General features: G+C 47.7%; 1 protein-coding gene across 2 annotated transcripts in view; it reads left to right on the top strand.

Annotated features, from left to right (window-relative positions):
* cfap54 (cilia and flagella associated protein 54) overlaps window positions 1-19943 on the top strand; it is a 763542-nt gene that overhangs the window by 597950 nt on the left and 145649 nt on the right. For both annotated transcript variants that reach the window (XM_038810895.1, XM_038810894.1), the window contains one exon: window positions 17778-17960. In XM_038810895.1, coding sequence (XP_038666823.1) covers window positions 17778-17960 — 183 coding nt within the window. The remainder of the gene's footprint in view (window positions 1-17777; window positions 17961-19943) is intronic.

The following is a 19943-nucleotide window of genomic DNA, read 5'->3' as shown; positions in this document are numbered from 1 at the left end:
GGACTACTTGTGTGTCACACAGCATAAGCAGCAAGTAATAGACGGAGGTAAGCATATCCATAACAAACACATCAGATCTAAGCTCTGCAGTCCTGCCACATCCAGCCGTCAATGGTGGTGGACAATAAACAACCCACTGGAGGAAGAGGCACCATTTCATTTCAAATGTCCCCATCCTCAATGATGGAGGAGCCCAGCACATATGTACAAAAGGCAAGGCTGAGGCATTTGCAACAATCTTCAGCCAGAAGTGCTGAGTGGATGATCCATCTCGATCTCCTCCGGAGGACCCCAGCATCACAGATGTCAGTCTTCAGCCAATACGATTCACTCCACATGAAACGGCTGAAGGTACTGAATATTTTTTATTTAAATTTTTAAAAATTAATTTATGGGATGTGGGCATCGCTGGTTAGGACAGCATTTATTGCCAATCGCTCTGTGCCCTTCAGAAGATGGTGGTGAGTTGCCTGCAAAGGCTATGGTCCCTGATAATATTCCGGCAATAGTACTGAAGACTCAAGCTCCAGAACTGGCCGCACCCCTAGCCAAGCTGTTACAGTACAACTACAACACTGGCATCTACCCGGCAATGTAGAAAATTACCCAGGTGTGTCCTGACACAATAAACAGAACAAATCAAACCCAGCCCACTACTGCCCTATCAGTCTACTCTCTATCATCAGCAAAATGATGGAAGGAGTAATCAATAGTGTTATCAAGCAGCACTTACTTAGCAATAACCTGCTCACGGACGCTCAGTTTGGGTTCCACCAGGGTCACTTAGCTCCTTGTCTTATTACAGCCTTGGTTCAAACAAAACAGCTGAATGTCAGAGGTGATGCGAGAGTGATTGCCCTTGACATCAAGGCAGCATTTGACTGAGTATAGCATCAAGGAGCCCTGGCTAAATGGGAGTCAATGGGAATTAGGGGAAATCAGGATGGGGACATTTGTGGAGCCTCTCCCTCCAGTGAGTTGTTTATTGTCCACCACCATTGACGGCTGGATGTGGCAGGACTGCAGAGCTTAGATCGGATGTGTTTGTTATGGATATGCTAAACTCTGTCTATTACTTGCTACTTATGCTGTGTGACACACAAGTAGTCCTGTGTTGTAGCTTCACCAAGTTAACACATCATTTTTTGGTGCACCTGATGTTACTCTTGGCATGCTCTCCTGCACTCCTTTGGTTGGAGTCATACCTGGCACAAAGGAAGAATGTTGTGGTGGTTGGTGGTCAATCATCCCAGCTCCAGGACATCACTGCAGGAATTCCTCAGGATAGTGTCCTCGGCCCAACCATCTTCAGCTGCTAATCAATGACCTCCCTTCATTGATCAGAAGTGGGGATGTTTGCGGATGACTGCAGAATGTTCAGCACCATTCTCGACTACTCAGATAATGAAGCAGTCCATGTCCAAATGCAGCAAGAGCTGGACAATATCCAGGCTTGGGCTGACAATTGATAAGTTATATTCGCGATACACATGTGCAAGGCAATGACTATCTCCTACAAGAGAGGATCTAACCATTGCCCTTTGACATTCAATGCATTACCATCACCGAACCTCCACAATCAACATCCTGGGGGTTACCATTCATCAGAAACTGAGCTGGATTAGCCAAATTAATACTGTAGCTACAAAGGCAGGTCTCACCTCCTGAATCCCCAAAGCCTGTCCACCATCTACAGGCACAAGTCAGGAGTGTAATGGAATATCATCCACTTGCCTGGATGAGTGCAGCTTCCTCAGGGTGGAGTCCTTCTCGAGGGCAATTATGGGCGGGCAACAAATATTTGCCCAGCTAGTGATGGCCAAATTCCATCAAAAATTTAAACGCCAAGGTTAATACAGTGGTGCAATATAAATGAATATTCCAAAAGCCTTTGATGATATATTGAATGTATATCTACAGTTAGAGCCTGTGGAGTTGTTGTTGTTAGCATACATTCACTTCCATATCCTGTTTTTGGGGGGGAATAGGGAGGAAGTAGTGGAAGGATTTCTGAACTGATTATCAGCCCATTGAACCGCATTAAACACTCCTTCTGTGGCCAACAAATCCCTGTGTTGAACCCAAACCGGGAGCTTCTGGTCCACCAGCAGGAGCGCGACCATTGTGCCACAAGGCCGACTAGAACCTGTGGAATCGAGGAACAAGTAGCAAAATAGAACAAAAAACAAAGAAAATTACAGCACAGGAACAGGCCCTTCGGCCCTCCCAGCCTGCGCCAATCTAGATCCTTTATCAAAACCTGTCGCCTATTTTCCAAGGATCTACTTCTCTCTGTTCCCACCCGTTCATATATCTATCTAGATGCATCTTAAATGATGATATCGTGCCCACGTCTACCACCTCCGCTGGCAAAGCGTTCCAGGCACCCACCACCCTCTGCGTAAAAAAATTTCCACGCACATCTCCCTTAAACTTTCCCCCTCTCACCTTGAAATATTGACCCCCTTGTAATTGACACCCTCACTCTTGGAAAAAGCTTGTTGCTATCCACCCTGTCCATACCTCTCATAATTTTGTAGACCTCAATCAGGTCCCCCCTCAACCTCTGTCTTCCTAATGAAAATAATCCTAATCTACTCAACCTTTCTTCATAGCTAGCACCCTCCATACCAGGCAACATCCTGGTGAACCTCCTCTACACCCTCTCTAAAGCATCCACATCCTTCTGGTAATTGTTGCTCGTTGTGTTCTCTCTTTAATTGGCTCTGTTTATGGCGGTTAATATGGTCGCCTTCCTTAATTCTAATTACGTTTGCTCAAGAGTCGCCAGGTATCTTTCGATACCGCCTCAAGGTTCAAAACCGAATAGTGACTGAAGATTGTTGCAAATGCCTCAGGTTTACCTTATATCCCTGTTAGTACGCATGCATTAACACACTTTCGAATCTCGGAGGCTTGATCAGTATTGTTCTAATGCTTGTGGTTAGACCACTTCTAAATCGAGTCCCGTCAGATGTCGCCAGTAAATGTTGCTCGTTGTGTTCTCTCTTTAATTGGCTCTGTCTATGGCCGTTAATATGGTCGCCTTCCTTAATTCTAATTACGTTTGCTCAAGAGTCGCCAGGTATCTTTCGATACCGTCACAAGGTTCAAAACCGAATACTGATCAAAGATTCGCTACACTAGTTAGTAACTTCAAAATCAATGCTCATTTTTTTACACACACAGTCAATTATACTCATGCACAAACTCTACCAACTAAACTATCACTACTACTAAAGCCTATTCTTAGCTTCGGGCGCCCACTCAGTCAGAGGAACAATGGCCGTTGTCCGGTTCTGAGGCTGCTGGGGTCGAGCTGGTACGGAATAGTAGCGTCTATCCCGTAGCGTGCGTTGACTTTGGACTTACTTGTTCTGGAGCAGCTGCTAGGCAGGTCTCTCGTCGCTGAGAGCCAAGGCCAAGAAGAACGATTCTCTCTTGGGGGCTTCTTCTTATACCCGAAGGGGGCTTCGCGCGCTTTTGGGCGGGCCTTGAACTTGGTCCCAATTAATTGGACCATATCCTGATCATCGGTATCGATTTCCTCCAATAAAGGGGTGGCTGCCCTGATTGCTGGCAGGCTCTAGGTGGCCGTTGGCCTGCTTTGTTCTAGTCTCCTCTGGCGCCGGGGTGTCTGCTTTAGTATCGTTTACCTAAATGTTTCTCTTTTGTCCCCGGAAATGGCTCATTAGTATGGTAATGGCTTTGCAGTATCGGTCTAGTCTGGGAGCTACAGCATTGTCCATTTTCTCTGCATTCTTTGCCAAGTGTCCATTTTGTAATTGGGATGTGGCCACCACAGGTGGCTACACGCACTCCTTGTGATCCTCCACGCGAAGCGTGAAGGATCACATTACCGTGACTTCTTTGTTCTCTGACCAAACGGGGCACCCTTAACTGGGCTCTACACTGCCCTATGCTATGTAACACAATGTTACCTAAAATCATTTAAATGCATGCATTATTATAAAACTCTACGGGGCGCTATGACATACAGGTATGCATTACAGAACAAAAAAAACTGGAACCTCTAACTATCCTCACTCAAACAATTCAAAAATAATCTAAAACATCTTAAACTGTACGAATAGCAGCACACAGATTTCTCTGGCTTGGCAGTCGAGCACAGAGCTTACATTTCTTTATTGAACAAATCAAAACACACAAAGAAAACGGATGCACTTTAATTCATGTCAAGGGGTTCGGGGGTTTGGTGGTGTCCGAAAATAGGGGACATAAACGTGTATGCCGGGGTGCGAGAGCGGTAGGCTCTCCTTTGCCATTTTCTGATTCTAATTGTCTGCACGACACTGCAAAGTGCCACCAGTACTAGGAGGGCTTCTACTACATACAATAGTGAATACCAGGTGATAAACTTATCACAGCAGGTCGGGATATTGTTAACTGTCGCTGAGCTCTGTGTATTTCAGGGGTGGGAACCATTGACGGCCTGTGGGGTAGGGGTGAGGGGGTTAGCGTCCGCGGGCAATTGAAGGGATCCCTCTAAGATCCGGGTGAATAAGATGGAGGTTGTCTTCATCTTTCTTCTTTCTTTCTTCTTCTTTTCTTCTTGTTGCTTCCTGAGGTTCCGGAATTCTGTGAACACAAGCATAATATCTGTTATTATCTTGTTTAAGATCTCGTATGTCTGTCTGTCTGTCTGTCCTTTATTGCCAATTACCCTTTGTAATTGGTCACCATCTGTGACTCCCTCATTTTTTAAAAAACTGAATTGCTGGACAAGACATCCGAGAAAAATACTGACACAGTGCGGGCCGCCTCGCAGCCTGTGCGATTTAACATCCCAATGTTTGAGGATGTAAATAGCATATGGAGAGCAACCTAAGTGTCGCCGTAAAACAAACAAAGAATTTCGAATGAAAAGTGCCAAAATGGGGTGCGTATGGGCCGTGGCGGGTAAGAAATGGATGGAATCCCCGGGTAGGACGGTGATCAGTGCCATTTGTGCTCTACCCAAGCATAACTGACCAGAGGGGGGGGTCCTCAGGCAGGGTGGGGACAGTGCCGTTTCTCCACTGCATGAGCAACCGGCAAGAACGGGTAAGAATGTGGTCGTCGTGGGGGTTGCAGTTATGCCTCCTCTCTCGAAGCAGAAGAGCAGTTACGAACTGGTGTCTGGGCAAATTTTTACCTCTAAAAGGTTTCTGTGGACAAACTAGTCCCAACGGGCGTCTGGGGACAAACTTGTTCCATTAACTGCCAGGGGGCGTTAAAGGAGTGGTGGCGTGGGGCCGTGAAAAAAAAAAAGTGCAAATTTATAAACAGCTCTTAACATCAACACTAACGAACAAACATACAACAAACATGGTGTAGGTTCCATCAGAAAGGACACCGTATCTCTCCATCGGTTCCTTTTTACCATCATCTGGACACCTCATTGTTCAATGGCGAACAGAGTCGCAAAGGGAATCGTTTGGTGGGAGTCAGGCTCTATGTCATCATCTTCTCCTGGCTGCCATAATCTCGACTGGAGTAACTTTGCCAAAGCTGCGTGGGGCGAATTGGGGTCCATCTCATCATTCCGGATGAGCCTGAACAAATTGTCTCAGTGCCAGAATCGTGTGTCGAGGTTGGAGCTACTGGGGCTCAATCCGTAATCATCGGGCGGTGGGTCTGGGTCAGGGGCTTTTATGTACGTAATCTCGAAGGGGTCACTGGAATCATGCTCGGATTCGCTGGGAGTAGGGCCTGGTACAGGGGGATAGTCATATCGTAGTGTGCTGCGGCTGTCGTCATTGCTGTCGCTATCACTGTCGCTGCTGGTTGTAGGAAGGGAGAGGCGGAGTCGTGCATCTGGGGGTGGAGTTGAAGTTGTGTCTGAGGACGGGCTGGACTGGCTGGGGAAGGGTAGGAATGTGTCATCTGTGGGCGGGGCATGCTCGTCTGCTGCTGCGAGCAAGATGTGGTCTGAATGGTTATTCTGCGAGCCATAAGCCTTGAGCTGGTTTATGTGAAACCACGCAGACTTGCCATTGGGACATGTAATCTTGTATACGGAGGAATGAACTGTCCGAAATGGAGTACGGTCCGGAAAATTTGGGGGAAAGGAATGAACTGGGGTTGTATAGGGAAAGCATCATTTGCTGCCCGACTGCAAACTCAGTGGCGTGTTGTTGCTCATTCTGGGTGAGTGTGCTTTACACTCAATTGGCTCTGTTTTATTCCTTAGCTCTAGAGTCGCCAGGTATCCTTATGATACCGCCACAAGATTCAAGTTCAAGTTCAGACCAATGACTCAATACACCAGTTAGTAAGTTCAAACAAGACACTTTTATTATTACAGTTATTTACTACTCATGAATATAACACTAAAAGACTAGGCTATTCCTACCACTAACATGCCAATACTTATCTGGAATAAGGGAACTGCCGGATCAGGGAACAATGGCCTCTTGCTTTGTCCTGGATCCGCAGGCTTCCAGTTGGTGTGGACTAAAGGGGTCAGGAGTGTCTCCTCCCGTAGCGTGCGTTGTATGACACTTACTTGATGGCGGCTGCTGACCAGGCCTCTCCTTCTCAAGGTCTTCTGCCGCAAAAGTGTTCTGCTGGGAGGGCCGGCTAGTCAAGAAGAAAGAATCAGTCCTGGGACCTGACTTTTATAGGTCCCAGGGGCTTCGAGCCCTTCTGGGCGGACCCTCTATAAACTTGCAATCGATTGTGTCTCTTCCCAATCGATTGATTTGAATTTCCCCAATAACATGGCTGTTCCTTGATCATTGGGCGGTCCTTGGGGCTTATTGTTTCAGACTCCCTTTGGCGCCGGGATGTCTGACCTTCTATAGAATGTATCAATCTCTTCTAATTGTTGTGTCCATTGTGCCTGGGAATCACCGGGAATCGCTCACTTAATATGCGCACCTCGTTAGTTACAATGCTGTCTGGTTTCTTTAGCAGCTAGAATACACAGGGGGTTCTGCAAACTGCTTGGCTCTTTGCAACTGTCCATTTTTCCCTGTAACCTTTGCGTTCTTCCATTTTGTGTGAGGAAGTGGCCAACCCAGGTGGCTACAGTGTACTGTTTTGTCGAAACAAGCATAGAACATAGAACAGTATGGTGGGGAGCACGGTAGCATGGTGGTTAGCATAAATGCTTCACAGCTCCAGGGTCCCATGTTCGATTCCCAGCTGGGTCACTGTCTGTGTGGAGTCTGCACGTCCTCCCCGTGTGTGCGTGGGTTTCCTCCGGGTGCTCCGGTTTCCTCCCACAGTCCAAAGATGTGCGGGTTAGGTGGATTGGCCATGCTAAATTGCCCGTAGTGTCCTAAAAGTAAGGTTAAGGGTTACGGGTATAGGGTGGATAGGGTGTGAGTAGGGAGATCATTGCTCGGCACAACATCGAGGGCCGAAGGGCCTGTTCTGTGCTGTACTGTTCTATAGTACAGCACAGAACAGGCCCTTCGGCCCTCGATGTTGTGCCGAGCAATGATCACCCTACTCAAACCCACGTATCCACCCTATACCCGTAACCCAAACAACCCCCCCCCCCTTAACCTTACTTTTTTTAGGACACTACGGGCAATTTAGCATGGCCAATCCACCTAACCCGCACATCTTTGGACTGTGGGAGGAAACCGGAGCACCCGGAGGAAACCCACGCACACACGGGGAGGACGTGCAGACTCCGCACAGACAGTGACCCAGCCGGGAACCGAACCTGGGACCCTGTAGCTGTGAAGCATTTACTCTAACCACCATGCTACCGTGCTGCCCAAAAGCCTTGCTCTATTTCCTCCGTGTCCCAAGTCTCACAGCTGCTCCGGGTTGGGATGCCTTTATGTTCTCAATTAGCTGCTGGACAGCATTTTCGTGTGTGAGGGCTGTCACTGCGGGGCTGGCCAAATCCAGTCCTAATGAATACTCTGTCCCTTTCATAGGGCGTCCGGTCATGAGAGTGGGGGGGCGGGGTATATCCTGTGGACGTGGATACCGTGTTCCGTAAGAACTTTAAAGCAAATGGGAGAACTGAATCCCAGGTGCTGTTATTCTGCTGCACCATTTTCCTGAGGGTGGCTTTTAATGTCCTGTTCATCCTCTCTACATTACCACTTGACTGGGGGTGGTATGCTATATGGAACTTTTGTCTAATGCCGAAAATTGTGAGGACATTTTTCATTACGCGTCCTGTGAAATGGAAGCCTCTATACTGCGGGGGAGTCCCCATCTTGTGAAGATCTGGTGTGTTAGGATTTTAGCTGTTGTTTTTGCCGTATTCGTTCTTGATGGAAAAGCTTCCACCCATTTTGTGTCGATGACCACCAACACATACTTATATCCATTTCTGCAAGGGTGTAGGGGTCCTATGTAATCTATCTGGAGATTCGTCCGGGGGCCATTAACGGGGCGGGTATGTCTAAGTTGAGCCTTTTTTTTGCATATCTGTCCGGATGGTTCTGGGCACAGATCAAGCAATTCTCAATATAGTGGGTTACATCGGCTTTTAAATCAGGTCACCAGCAGAGCGGTCTGAGGTGGGCTAAGGGGTGTTCAATGCCTTGGTGTCCATGATTGTCATGGAACTGACAAATGATCTGGTTCCTGTCCTGCCTGGGAACTACATAAATGCCTTCCTTCAAAATCACACTGTCATGTGTGGTTATTGCATTTTTAAACTTATTATACAGGGCTGGGAAGGTTCCCTTTAAAACTTCCCTGAGTTTCTCATCTTCTTTCTGTGCTTTCGCTAGATCCTGAATGTTAGTCTGTGAGACCTGAACTGTCCTGGGGTGCTTTCGGGGGGTGGTTCCAAAAATAACCATGCCTGGAACCTGCCTTCGCTAGGGCATCTGCTTTAACGTTACCAGGGGGAGAAGAACGGTGATGACTGCAAATCTTAACGATTCCATATTTTCTGTCTTTCGCTGCCTCTAAGATATGTCGGAGTAATGGGGCTGAGGGTCGGGGTTTCCCGTCTGCGGAAACAAATCCTCTTGTTTCCCACAGGGGTAGGAATTCTGTTAAACTATTACAGACATACAAGCTGTCCAAATAGATGTCTGCTGGGACCGGGACTGAGTCAGGGTGGTCTACAATATAAGCGATTGCTGCCAGTTCTGCTGCCTGCGAGCCTAAGTGTCCTGGCAACTTTAGGGAAATCTCATCTAGGGCGCGTCCCTGCGCGTCCTCTACATAAATGCCACAACCGGTGATTTTCTTTCCATTTAAAACTGTGGAGGAGCCATCTACATAAATCCTCAGGGGTGCGCACGTGTCTGTGGGCTGGGGTCTCTGGGGTGTACTGTCTGCTTTCCTGGGAGGTGTCTTCCGTATAAATGGGCCTGTGTTATGTTTTGTGGTGATGATCTCACACTCATGAGGGGTGCCTGAATACTGCAAATTATTGGCAAGGAAGGTGTGGGTCTTGGTTCTTTTTACTGTAATGTCCGGTCCCTGTAAAAGAAGGGTCCAATGGGCTGCGCGGATTTGGCTGACTGTGCCATCTTTAAGTCGGCCGTCTAACAATAGCTGTGTTGGGGTGTGTTCAGTGAGAATGGTGATGGGGTTGAGTCCTGTAATGTAGGCGAAGTACTGTACTGCCCAAAAGACTGCGAGCAGGTGTCTTTCACAGGCAGAAAATCCTTGCTCGACAGGACCTAAAACGCGTGAGGTGTATGTAACAGGTCATGGCGTTCCTTGAGGAGCACGGCCAAAAGGGTTCAGTCGGTGCTTGCTACTTCGATAGCGAACGGGGAAAGTGGGTCTGGGACCTGTAGTGCGGGGGCTGTGCTGAGTGCTTTTTTTAAAGTATCCACGGCATCCGTATGCTGTGGAAGCCATTCCCAAGGTGCCTGCTTCTTGAGAAGTTCGGAAAGGGGTGCTGCTTTAGTGGCAAAACCGTCAATATGGTTTTGGCAGCAGCCAACCAGTCCTAGAAATGACCGGAGGGCTGAGACATTGTGGGGAAGGGGCAATTTGATGATCGAGTCAATTCTCTTTTGCTCGATCTCGCGTTTACCATGAGTGATTACTGTACCCAAGTAAATCACTTTTTCTTTCAAAATCTGGGCCTTCTTGGGGTTGACTTTACAACCAGTTTCTTTTAGGAGTCCTATAAGTTCGGCGAAAAGCGAAATGTGCTCTCCCTTTGTGTCTCAGTAGTAGCAAGTCATCTACACACTGGACCAGACAATCGGGGCGGAACAATTTTGCTAATCCATTTGCCAGCTGTCGGTGGAAAATGGAGGGGGAGTTGTGGAAGCCTTGTGGAAGGCACGTCCACGTATATTGCCCCTGGAATGTAAAGGCGAATTTGCACTGGCACACGTTATCCAATGGAATGGACCAAAACCGTTGCTAATGTCCAAAACCGAAAAAAAATTTGACTGGAGTCCCTGTTTGAGCATGGTCTCGGGACACGTGGCTATGGTGGGGGCTGCTGCTGGGGTTACTTTGTTCAGTTCCCGGTAATCAATGGTCAGTCGCCATGATCCATCCGGTTTCCTGACGGGCCAAATTGGGGCATTGTTTGTGGAGGCTACTGATCTCAGTACGCCTTGGTCAAGTAAACTCTCTATTACCTTTGAGATTTCTCCATCTGCTTCCTGGGGAAATCCGTACTGCTTCTGGGGTCTGGGATCAGGACCTGTGATATGCACAGAGCCAGCCAGTTTGCCACAGTCGTGCTTGTGCTGTGCAAATGCTGCTTTGTGTTTCTGCAGGACTGCCCTAACCTGGACTAAAGCTCGAGGGTCGAACCAGAAGTCTCCTACTGAGCTAATCCTGTACTCGTACTCTCCAACTGTGAGTGTGATGGGGGCTCATGCTGCTTTTGCCATTTTCCAAAATGACTTGTTTACCGGATCAAAAGAAAGATTGTGGTAGCTCATAAAATCGACCCCTAGGATATGTTCACCTGTCTGGGGCAGATCAACCAAAACTATGGGGTGCTTGGTTGTAATGTTGCCTATCTGTGTCGCTACAGGGGCTGTTATGTGTCCCTGGTGTAAATGACCTGTAAAGCCGCTGAGTGTGATGGTGTCTGTGGTGGGCCACGTGTCCCTCTGAAACATCATGGAGGAATTGAGTGTGGTGCGGGACCCTCCTGTGTCCCAAAGAAATTCTACGGGAGTCCCCGGACTTTGCCTGCTATTACCGGTCTACCGGACTTGTCCCAAAGGGTGTCGCAGACCCAAATTGGGGAGCCCGAACACCGTCAGTCGGTGCCGTTCATGTCTGCATTCTCTGAACGGGCGCTAATGCTATGAATCGGCTTTGCCCTTTTCCTATTTAGGGTGCCTGTCTGTTGGACTCTCTGCTGCTTTTGTGGCGCGTTGCACTCTCTTGCAAAGCTGTCCACAATTGTCGCATTCCTGTGATTTGGGCTGGGATGGACTGTTCCTGTCCTCATTTACCCATGCGGGGTTCTGGTGTGCTTTAACTGGATTCATGTCTGTCTGTTCTTCCTTGGGTTTTATAAACGCGGTTTTGCCTTGGACTGATTGCTTCCAAGCGCAGGACAACCTTTTCAAAACCCATTTTTCATTGTGGGCCTCGTCTGAGGGGTCATAATTTGCACAAGCTCTCTGTCCTGCCTCTGTTGCATGAGAGACCAGGACTCAAGTCCATTTGGCCATATTATCTGCGGACAAATGGGCGTGGGCTAACTCTCCGAAAACTGCTGTGAAGTGAATCCACAAGCGTCCAGCAAACACTGTGGGGTGCTCTGTCTTCTTTTGCCTCCACTTGTTTCGGCCTTCTACCGGGTCTCCTCCATTATAGCCGATCGCATCAAGGATCGCTGTGTGCATCTCTTGGAGTGTGCCTCCTCCTACATTCTGTGGGTCAGGAAGGGCTGCCACGACTAAAGGGTCAAGGCTTAGAACCGTGAGCTTTACCTGCTCTCTCTCGTCCAGGCCGTACATGGTGTCCTGGTGTTTAACTTTAGTGAAAAACTGGTGGGGGTCTGATGTGGGAAGGAACAGTGTAATTTTTCCACATGTGTCCCGTAATTAGGTTACGGTTAATGGGGTTGTATCAAGGAAATCTGTGTCTCCTTCTGCTGCGGCCCTGCGGTGTGTGGTTACAGGGTTCATGGGGGTATGTTCAGCCTGTTCAGTCGGGGGTTGGGGTGCTCTCCTTTTTTGGGGTTTTTCCTGCGTGCATGTCCCATGCACATATCTATGGGCAGTTTCATTCAATTCCTGCCAATCGGGGCCATTTTCCTGATCTAATTGGGGTCGGAATGTACTCTGAAACCCATTTTGAACGGAAAGCAGAGATTGCAATTCTGCAGTTTGCTTCCAGCACTTTGCGTGGTCTACGGAGCTCTGCCTTTGTTCCATTGTGGAAGTACGGAGCTCTGCCTTTGTTCCATTGTGGAAGTACGGAGCTCTGCCTTTGTTCCATTGTGGAAGTACGGAGCTCTGCCTTTGTTCCATTGTGGAAGTACGGAGTGCTCGTAGGGCTGCTTTCAAATCATTGCACTGTTTCTGCAATTTCTCAACCTGTTGCTCAGTTTCTTGTCTTACCAAGACTGCACGTTGCGTGTCCTGATAGGCCTTATCATACTGGGTCTGGAAACTACTCAAATGCGCGAGACAAGACTGGTGTGCCCTCTTGGCATCATCCACCTCTCTGTCCCTCGGTGCTAATGTCTCTCTTAACTTCTTATTCTCCTTCTCAACTTCGCTCACATCTACCTCACTATTTCTATCTCTCTCCTCAATCTCTCTACAGAGCGTCCTAACGACCTCCTCTGTGCCTCACAATTGTGCCAAGCAGGACACGATTGGCATCGGCTTGCGAGCTTTTCCCAAGATCTTCTTGTGGACCTATGACAGGTTCTCCCACCAAATATGTCCTATACTCCCGGGACCTGTTTCGTCATTGGCACAGAATTCACTCCAAATCCTTTCCACCATCCTTTCCCTTTGAGATATTTCCTGATCTCATCTTCCCAAACGGGACACTGTCCCACTCTACTGGTCGCTGCGACCTCAAATTCCTGGGGGTGCATAAGGCGTTCCATTGCCTTCATTGCCATCTTCTCTGTCTCTGGGTTCTCTACTGAATTTGGAACAGGTGGTGATAAAGTGGTGATGTAAACACGGGTACGGTTTACGCTATTTTCCGGCCAACAAAACTCCCGACAGTTTTACGCAACAAAATCTCTCAGGTTTACCTTATATCCCTGTTAGTACGCATGCATTAACACACTTCCGAATCTCGGAGGCTTGATCAGTATTGTTCTAATGCTTGTGGGTTTTTCTGTTTCTAATTGGATTCTCAATTACAATTTGGGTTCTCTCGGAGTAGTTAGACCACTTCTAAATCGTGTCCCGTTAGATGTCGCCAGTAAATGTTGCTTGTTGTGTTCTCTCTTTAATTGGCTCTGTTCATGGTGGTTAATATGGTCGCCTTCCTTAATTCTAATTACATTTGCTCAAGAGTCGCCAGGTATCTTTACCGCCGCAAGGTTCAAAACCGAATACTGATTGAAGACTCGATACACCAGTTAGTAAGTTCGAAATCAAAGCTCATTTATTTACACACACAGTCAATTGTACTCATGCACAAACTCTACCAACTAAACTATCACGACTACTAAAGCCTATACTTCGGGCGCCCACTCAGTCAGAGGAACAATGGCCGTTGTCCGGTTCTGAGGCTGCTGGGGTCGAGCTGGTACGGAATAGTAGCGTCTATCCCGTAGCGTGCGTTGACTTTGGACTTAGTTGTTCTGGTGCAGCTGCTAGGCAGGTCTCTCGCTGCTGAGAGCCAAGGCCAAGAAGAACGATTCTCTCTTGGGGGCTTCTTCTTATACCCGAAGGGGGCTTCGCGCGCTTTCGGGCGGGCCTTGAACTTGGTCCCAATTAAATGGACCATATCCTGATCATCGGTATCGATTTCCTCCAATAAAGGGGTGGCTGCCCTAGGTGGCCGTTGGCCTGCTTTGTTCTAGTCTCCTCTGGCGCCGGGGTGTCTGCTTTAGTATCGTTTACCTACCGTACTTTCCGGACTATAAGCCGCGACTTATTTCACACGTTTCGAACCTCGCGGCTTATACAACGACGCGGCTTATTTATGGATTTTTCCCGCTTTCTTTTCACTAAACCAATGAAATTGCGTAATGGGTCAAGGTAAAACAATGTAACTTTTTAGTTTACTGTTTAGATTAAATCGAGCGCGCTCAAACATCCCATCATTCTGATTACGGTAGTCATTTTGTCACCCTCATCATGGCAAAGACACGGAGAAATGCATATGATGCAGCTTTCAAGTTGAGGGCGATCGATCTGGCTGTTGGGAAAGGAAATAGAGCTGCTGCACTAGAGCTTGGTCTTAATGAGTCGATGATAAGACGTTGGAAACAGCAGCGTGAGGAATTGACTCAGTGCAAAAAGACAACTAAAGCTTTCAGAGGGAAGAAAAGCAGATGGCCCGAACTAGAAAATGAGCTCGAAGACTGGGTCATCATGCAGAGAGCAGACGGCCGAGGTGTTTCAACTGTACAGATCCGACTGAAAGCCAAAACAATCGCCACCGCAATGAAGTTTGAGAATTTTAGAGGTGGACCATCGTGGTGTCTCAGATTTATGAGACGTAAAGGCCTGTCCATCAGGGTACGGACGAGTTTGTGTCAGCAGCTCCCTCCCGACTACGAGGAAAAAATTTCAAACTTCCGCAAATTCACTGATGCAATGATAGCAGAGCATTCCATTGGCCCACACAATATCATAAATATGGATGAGGTTCCTCTGACATTTGACCTGCCTCTCACTCGGACTGTCAACAGGAAAGGTGAATCATCCGTCATGCTGAAAACAACTGGGCATGAAAAAACGCACTTCACCTGTGTTCTGAGTTGCACGGCATCGGGAGAAAAGCTTCCACCGATGGTGATTTTTAAACGCACGACGATACCAAAAGAAAAATTCCCTACAGGAATTGTTGTGAAAGTCAACAAGAAAGGATGGATGACGGAAAGCCTAATGCATGAATGGCATACGGAGTGCTACGGCAAGCGACCGGGAGGATTCTTTCACAGGAACAAGGCATTGCTCGTTTTGGACAGCATGAGGGCCCACATAACAGATTCTGTGAAAGAAGCCATCAAGAGGACAAACTCAATTCCAGCTGTGATTCCTGGGGGCACAACAAAGTATTTACAGCCACTCGACATCAGTTTAAATCGTGCATTTAAGGTGGCGCTTCGTGTTCAGTGGGAGGCTTGGATGACAAGTGGGGAGAAATCCTTCACTAAAACGGGCCGCATGCGAAGAGCAACTTATGGTCAAGTCTGCCAGTGGGTCCTGACAGCGTGGAGCATTGTTAAAAAATCCACTATCATCAACGGGTTTCGAAAAGCTGGATTGCTGCGTGTTGAAGAGGGCAGCATGAGCTCAGCGGGAAATTTGCCTCCGGATGAAAGTGATGAGAGCGACAATGAAAACAATCCAACATCGGATGAAGCAATTCTGAGGCTATTCAACTCTGACACTGAAGGAGATGACTTCAGTGGTTTCAGTGCACAAGAGGAGGATAGTGACTCTGATCACCTGGGTTGGTGATATCTTGATTACGATCAGTAATAAAATACTTCTTTTTACACATGATTTATTTATTTTTAATGTTTCAAACTGATGATTCTATGTTAATCTTAAGAGCTTAATCGGATTGATTTCGCTCCACAGTGACCAATGACTTTCTTGGTAGGCTATTCTTTACCGCTAATTTTTTATTTTTGTTACAAGCCGTATTTCGTTAAAGCCTGTGTAAAGCTCATTTGTTTCAATGTACCGGTAAGCACCTGCGGCTTATATACGTGTGCGGCTTATTTATGTTCAAAATAAAAAAAAATTTCAAAATCAGTGGGTGCGGCTTATAGTCAGGTGCGCTTTATAGTCCGGAAAGTACGGTAAATGTTTCCCTTTTGTCCCCGGAGATGGCTCATTAGTATGGTAACAGCTTTGCAGTATCGGTCTTGTCTGGGAGCTACAGCTCCAATCAACAGACAAACCTTGCACCTGCTTGCTTTCTCAACATTGTCCATTTTCCCTGTATTCTTTGCAAAGTGTCCATTTTGTAATCGGGACGTGGCCACCCCAGGTGGCTACATAATGTGGCGAGCAGAACTGCACACAGTATTCCAAATGTGGCCGAACCAAAGTCTTATACAATTGTAACATGACCTGCCTACTCTTGTACTCAATACCCCGTCCAATGAAGGCAAGCATGCTGGATGCCTTCTTGACCACTCTATCGACCTGCGTTGCCACCTTCAGGGTACAATGGACCTGAACTCCCAGAGCTCTCTGTACATCAATTTACCCCAGGACTCTTTCATTGACCAGATGGTCCGCTCTTGAATTGGATCTTCCAAAATGCATCATCTCGCATTTGCCCAGATTGAACTCCATCTGCCATTTCTCTGCCCAACTCTCCAATCTATCTATATTTTGCTGTATTCTCTGACAGTCCCCCTCGCTATCTGCAACTCCACCAATCTTAGTATCATCTGCAAACTTGCTAATCAGACCACCTATACCTTCGTCCAGATCATTTATGTATATCACAAACAACAGTGGTCCGATCCCTGTTGAACACTACTAGTCACCTTTCTCCATTTTGAGACACTCCCTTCCAGCACTACTCTCTGTCTCCTGTTGCCCAGCCAGTTCTTTATCCATCTAGCTAGTACACCCTGAACCCCATGCGACCTCACTTTTTCCATCAACCTGCCATGGGAAACTTTATCAAACGACTTACTGAAGTCCATTATATGACATCTACAGCCCTTTCCTCATCAATTAACTTTGTCACTTCCTCAAAGAATTCTATTAGGTTTGTAAGACATGACCTTCACTGCACAAAACCATGCTGCCTATCACTGATAAGTCTATTTTCTTCCAAATGTGAAGGTCGAGAGGGTACACCTCTATGCTAACCCTCAGTACGCCTATGTGGCGTACCCCGACGGCTGGCTGGATACGGTCTCCCTCCGGGACCTGCCGCACGCTGGATCCCCACCCACCCCCCCCTCACCAACCCCACCCACCCTCCCACCGGTGCACCCCACGGCTGCCCCCTTCCCAGGGGGATCGGTCCTTCCACTGGTCCCACCCAGGGGTGATGAAGCTGAAGAAGCCACGCTCCCGCAGTCACGGATGCCCAAGCCGGCGCCTGCATCACCGCCGAAACTGCGACGATCACAGAGGATGACCAGGGCCCCCGATCGACTAATAACTTCATTGTGAAATGTACCTGGAAATAATTTGTGTGACCTGTAAAGAGGCAAAACACTGTACCACCGACGGGTACCGCCATAACCTCCACCGCTGTATAGCGCGAGACCACCACCCCCGCCGGACTCTTTTTTTAACAGGGGGTGAATGTGGTAGTCGGTATTAGGGGTATTACGGTACCTAGGTTGGAGGAATATGATGCTGTCAGATCATTGGTGTTGGAGGTACCTGATACTGTAAGATCATTGGTGAAGCCTGCCTGCTGGTTCCGCCCAGTAAGGCAGAGTATAAGAGTCTGTGTTTCCCTCGCTGCTGCATTCTGTACCTGCGCTGCTGGGGGAAACAGCTAGTTCAATAAAGCCTTCAATTGTCCTACAATCTCGCTTCAGGAGTTATTGATCGTGTCTCGTCCTTCATGGTCTGCTGTAAATTATCGGCCAATGTGGAAAGTGCATTCACTTTTACTCAGGCACACTGAGATTTCAAATGTCTTGTTCTGTCCAATTTTACATTTTAGTATTGTTTATACTTTTTGAAAATAATTATATTTTCTATGTTTTACTCCATAAACAGAAAATTATAGAGCTACTAAATACAAGACGGTTTATTTCACCTAGTGCCCAAATGATTCTTGCCCAAGCTATTCTTCAATTGACCGATTTAAGAAAAACAGAAACGTTGTGCACCTCAAAAGATGTTGTCATGCAGGAGAAGATCAGTCAGTGTCTTTCAGCCCAGAAACTGATTATTGATCAGGTACTAACCTTTCAATGTTTTTTGTCCATGTCCTTACTTAAACAGAAGTGACTTATGGCAAATGTAACCTGTTGCACAACAAATTGCTTTGTCATGGTGCAGTCAAACATTGCTCCTGCCCTTAGTCTCCACATTATTCAATTGAAACCTCAGCAATGCTAAGAGGAAAACAAAGCCAGGCCTAAGGAAGAGTCATACTATAAACAGTTTTCTGGCAGCACATTTCAACACGGAATTAATAGGGGCTTGTTAAATTTCACACATGAAATTAAAATCTTACAGTTTCTATGGGGCAATTTTGTGTTTGCGTTAACCGTGCTGGGTGGGGGCAGGACTAGGTGTATGCTCGTGGGGGTCGGGGGCCCAGTGCCAACCCACCCATGTGGCCCGATGGAGGTCGTTGACCTTCTTACGGTACTGGGTGCCAGTCCTCCCGAGCTGACGGCCGCTGCCACTTCCTCCCAGGCAGCACTAGTTGCCCTGTGGCTGCCCCTCCGAGACCCTATGGGGAACAGGGCACCCCATCGATTTGACCGAGTCCAATAGTCTGGCCAGGTCGGCATCCCCGAATTGTGGAGCTGATCTCCCCGATAGCATGACTACGAGTTGTGTGGGGTTGACTGTGAGACACGGTTCAGGTATGGCTCTCCCTTGTTAGCAGGGGACTGGCGAGCGCAGTCCCGGTGAATCAGCCAGCGGGACAGGCATTTGCAGCATGATGCGCATGGGGCCTCGTTAAGTGGACCAATTAATGTTTTCTAGCAGTTATGGTCTCGCTGGGCCACATGTTGGGAAGCTCACGGGAGTTCATGCTTGCTTTTCCATTTAATTGCGCTCCATGGTAAGATTCTGTCTTCCATCTCCATTCGATGGTTGTGATGAGCCTGTGTGGGTGGGAGGGGTTAGGAACATGTCACGGGGGTTTCAGTCGGGTCGAAGGTCAAGTTGGGTGGGGGTGGTCCATTCAGGTCAGGGCTGCAGGGTGGGAAGATTGATCATAGTGGGAGGGTACAGGTTGCGTGGTGCGAGGGGGTCAGTAAGGGGGTCTGATTTAGGAGTGCGTGGTGTGGTTGAGTCCACGGCATGTGTAGGGGTCAGGCCCATGGGGAGAGGAAGAGACGTCCTGCGTCTGGGGGGGGGTTTCCCATGGGAGTGTTGGGAGGAATATGATAGTGGAGGGTAATTTAGCGGATGGGGGTATTTAGGGGCGTAGGATTTTCCTGGGAGGTTGCCTGTGTGCGAGAATCTTCTTTTTCTGGTTACCTATCAACGTTACACAGTTTGCTATTTAAATTGCATTTTTGAACGGTTTTCAGTGCAGGGCAATTACCCAGGTGAAGTTTGAAAACCTTTATGTCGGAACCTCTGAAGGGAATTACCCAGCACATTTTTGGGGCACCCCCCAATCAAATACAACACTGGAGAGCTGGAAAGTTACAGCCCAATCTCAGTCTCTGCACAAATGTTGCCTGACCTGCTGAGTCAGCATTTTCTGTTTTTAGTTCAGAAGAAACTTTCTCAAGGTTAGAGCAGTGAATGTGCAAACAATTTGGGGGGTGATGTGAATAGGACAGCACGGTAGCATAGTGGTTAGCACTGTTACTTCACAGCACCAGGGACCCAGGTTTGATTCCCGGCTTGGGTCACTGTCTGTGCGGAGTCTGCACGTTTTTCCAGTGTCTGCGTTGGTTTCCTCCGGGTGCTCCGGTTTCCTCCCACAAGTCCCGAAATACATGCTGATAGGTAATTCGGACATTCTGAATTCTCCCTCCGTGTACCCGTACAGGCGCTGGATGTGGCGACTAGGGGCTTTTCACAGTAAATTCATTGCAGTGTTAATGTAAGTCTACTTGTGACAATAAAGATTATTATTATCGATGAATTTAAGGGAAACTAACCAAGCACGTGAGGGAGAAAGGAATAGAAGGATATGTTGATGGACTAATGATAGAGTAAGCAGAGAACAGGCTTATATGGTGCATA

The sequence above is a fragment of the Scyliorhinus canicula genome, chromosome 11 (assembly GCF_902713615.1).
Source record: "Scyliorhinus canicula chromosome 11, sScyCan1.1, whole genome shotgun sequence".
Taxonomy (NCBI): domain Eukaryota; kingdom Metazoa; phylum Chordata; class Chondrichthyes; order Carcharhiniformes; family Scyliorhinidae; genus Scyliorhinus; species Scyliorhinus canicula.
The sequence above is the reverse complement of the archived record's forward strand: the minus strand, read 5'-3'. Positions and strand labels throughout refer to the sequence as shown.